The following is a 3,653-nucleotide window of genomic DNA, read 5'->3' as shown; positions in this document are numbered from 1 at the left end:
ACACACACACACACACACACACACTACACACACACACACACACACACACACACACACACACACACACACACACACACACACACACACACACACTACACACACACACACAACACACACACACACACACACACACACACACACACACACACACACACACTCTACACACACACACACACACACACACACACACACACACACACACACACACACACACACACACACACACACACACACACACCACACACACACACACACACACACACACACACACACACACACTCTACACACACACACACACACACACACACACACACACACACACACACACACACACACACACACACACACACACACACACACACACACACACACACACACAACACACACACACACACACACACACACAACACACACACACACACACAACTACACACACACACACACACACACACACACACACACACACACAACACACACACACACACTACACACACACACACACACACACACACTACACACACACACACACACACACACACACACACACACACACACAACTACACACACACACACACACACACACACACACACACACTACACACACACACACACACACTACACACACACACACACACACACACACACACACACACACACACACACACACAACTCTACACACACACACAACTATACAACACACAACTGTATACACAACTATACACACAACTACACACACAGCTACACACACAACTATACAACACTCAACTATACAACACACAACTACACACTCAACTATACAACACACAACTCTACACACAACTGTACAACAACACAACTGTACACGCAACTCTGCACACCTCTTGTGATGTGTTTGTGCGTCTGTTGTGATGCGTTTGTGCGTCTGTTGTGATGCGTTTGTGCGTCTGTTGTGATGCGTTTGTGCGTCTGTTGTGATGCGTTTGTGCGTCTGTTGTGATGTGTTTGTGCGTTTGTGTTTCAGGGGGAGATGATTGACAGAATCGAGTATAACGTGGAGCACTCGGTGGATTATGTGGAACGAGCCGTTTCCGACACCAAGAAGGCCGTCAAGTACCAGAGCCAGGCCCGCAAGGTAACACCAGACCGGACCCGACCGAACCCGACCGGACCGGACTCGAACGGATCCGAACAGACCCGACCGGACCGGACTCGAACGGACCCAAATGGACCCGAACGGACCCGAACGGACCCGACCGGACCCGACTCGAACAGACCAGAACGGACCGGACCATAACAACCGACTGGACCCGACCGGACCATAACACCAGACCAGACCTGACCAGACCCGAACAGACCGGACAAGACCAGACCCGAACAGACCCGACCAGACCCGACCGGACTCGAATGGACCCGATTGCACCCGACCGGACTCGAACAGACCAGAACGGACCAGACCATAACACCGTACCAGACCCAACCGGACCCAACCGGACCCGACCGGACCCGACCGGACCCGACCGGACCCGACCCGACCGGACCCGACCGGACCCGACTCGAACAGACCAGAACGGACCGGACCATAACACCGTACCAGACCCGACCGGACCTGACTGGACCCGACCAGACCCGACCGGACCGGACCCGACCAGACCCGAAAGGACCTGAAAGGACCATAACACCCGACTGGACCAGACCCGACCGGACCAGACCATAACACCCGACCGGACCCAACCGGACCCAAATGGACCCGACCGAATGTGCGTTGTGTTGTGCATCTCACCCCTTGCGCGTGCATGTGTGTGAGGTTGTGTGTATGAGGTTGTGTGGATGTGTGCATTGTGTTGTGTGTGTGTGTCTGTGTTGTGCGTCTAACCCCTCGTGTGTGTGCGTGTGTATGAGGTTGTGTGTATATAGTTGTGTGTTTGTGTGCGTGTTGTGTGTCTAACCCTTGTGTGTGTGCGTGTGTATGAGGTTGTGTGTATATAGTTGTGCGTTTGTGTGTTGTGTTGTGCGTCTAACCCTCGTGTGTGTGCGTGTGTATGAGGTTGTGTGTATATAGTTGTGTGTTTGTGTGCGTGTTGTGCGTCTAACCCTCGTGTGTGTGCGTGTGTATGAGGTTGTGTGTATATAGTTGTGTGTTTGTGTGTTGTGTTGTGCGTCTAACCCTCATGTGTGTGCGTGTGTATGAGGTTGTGTGTATATAGTTGTGCGTTTGTGTGTTGTGTTGTGCGTCTAACCCTCGTGTGTGTGCGTGTGTATGAGGTTGTGTGTATATAGTTGTGCGTTTGTGTGTTGTGTTGTGCGTCTAACCCGTGTGTGTGCGTGTGTATGAGGTTGTGTGTATATAGTTGTGCGTTTGTGTGTTGTGTTGTGCGTCTAACCCTCGTGTGTGTGCGTGTGTATGAGGTTGTGTGTATATAGTTGTGCGTTTGTGTGTTGTGTTGTGCGTCTAACCCTCGTGTGTGTGCGTGTGTATGAGGTTGTGTGTATATAGTTGTGCGTTTGTGTGTTGTGTTGTGCGTCTAACCCTCGTGTGTGTGCGTGTGTATGAGGTTGTGTGTATATAGTTGTGCGTTTGTGTGTTGTGTTGTGCGTCTAACCCTCGTGTGTGTGCGTGTGTATGAGGTTGTGTGTATATAGTTGTGCGTTTGTGTGTTGTGTTGTGCGTCTAACCCACACTTGTGCGTTTGCGTGTGCGTCTCTGCAGAAGAAGATCATGATCATAATCTGCTGTGTGATCCTGGGCGTGGTTTTGGCCTCGACCATCGGAGGAACGCTGGGCTTCTAAGACCCGCCCCCCGCCGCCGTGACGACCGCCGCCGCCGCCAACGACCTTGCCCGGCAACCGTCGCCTCGGCAACCGTCACCCGGCAACCAGCAGAGAAAACAACAAACAACAACAACTACATCGACCACACAGAAACTTGAATCGCAACATGCAAATCAGCTAGGACGAGTTACCCAATCACAGATCAGATCACAGGGAGTGGGCGGGGTTTAAGCAGACACAAACACATCCCATAATATTCACCGCCGCCATTTTGGTTTTACTCGCCGCGTTTATGTTCCACGCCACCATTTCGTTTTGCTTTGTTTTTCTGGAGTCTCTGAAGAAAGAGAAAGTCCCCGCGAGCGTCGCCAGACATCAGAGGGACGCCATCGCCGCCAGGAACCCCTCCCCCCTCAAGGCCCCTCCCACGGCCCCCCCCCCACAGCCCCTCCCCCCACAGACCCTCCCACACAGCCCCTCCTCCTCGCCGCGACCTCAAACTTTCAGACTCACCTCGAATTCTCTAGTTTCTGTTTTGCCAAATGGATTTAAATTCTTGAGTGCCATCTTCCTCTTCCTCTTCCCCTTCGACCCCTGATCGTCCCGTCGTGGTTCCGCGCGGGGGGAATGTCTCCGGCAGGTTCTGGCGTCCCTCGGATCTCTTGCGGCCCCACAGAACCCGCTCCGATTGGCCGCTCGCTCCTGTCAATCACCCGATCGATAACCAATGACCACAGCTCAAACGCCGCGAGGGGAGGGACTAAGGAAGGGAGGCAGGAAGTCCCGAAGGCCGAGGAGGAAGTGGGCGGTCCATCTATGCAACTCCGACCGGCCCCGCCTCCTCCCGCCCGCCGCCGGAGCCAACGAGGACGCCGCGCTCGTCCGCCTCATCGTTCCGTTCGAT

The 3,653-nt window shown here is 53.6% G+C and overlaps 1 protein-coding gene across 1 annotated transcript in view; it reads left to right on the top strand.

Moving 5' to 3' along the window:
* The window catches only part of stx1b (syntaxin 1B), a 31,564-nt gene extending 28,537 nt beyond the window's left edge, over positions 1-3,027 (top strand). The window contains exons 9-10 of the mRNA XM_055152503.1: positions 1,001-1,111; positions 2,687-3,027. Of these exons, the coding sequence (XP_055008478.1) occupies positions 1,001-1,111; positions 2,687-2,767 (192 nt within the window). The 3' untranslated portion in view covers positions 2,768-3,027. The remainder of the gene's footprint in view (positions 1-1,000; positions 1,112-2,686) is intronic.
* Positions 3,028-3,653: the final 626 nt, after the last annotated feature.

The sequence above is a fragment of the Boleophthalmus pectinirostris genome, unplaced genomic scaffold, assembly GCF_026225935.1.
Source record: "Boleophthalmus pectinirostris isolate CB_2022bp ecotype Guang Dong unplaced genomic scaffold, ASM2622593v1 HiC_scaffold_17, whole genome shotgun sequence".
NCBI classification, from domain to species: domain Eukaryota; kingdom Metazoa; phylum Chordata; class Actinopteri; order Gobiiformes; family Gobiidae; genus Boleophthalmus; species Boleophthalmus pectinirostris.
This window is presented reverse-complemented; position numbering and strand designations above follow the sequence as displayed.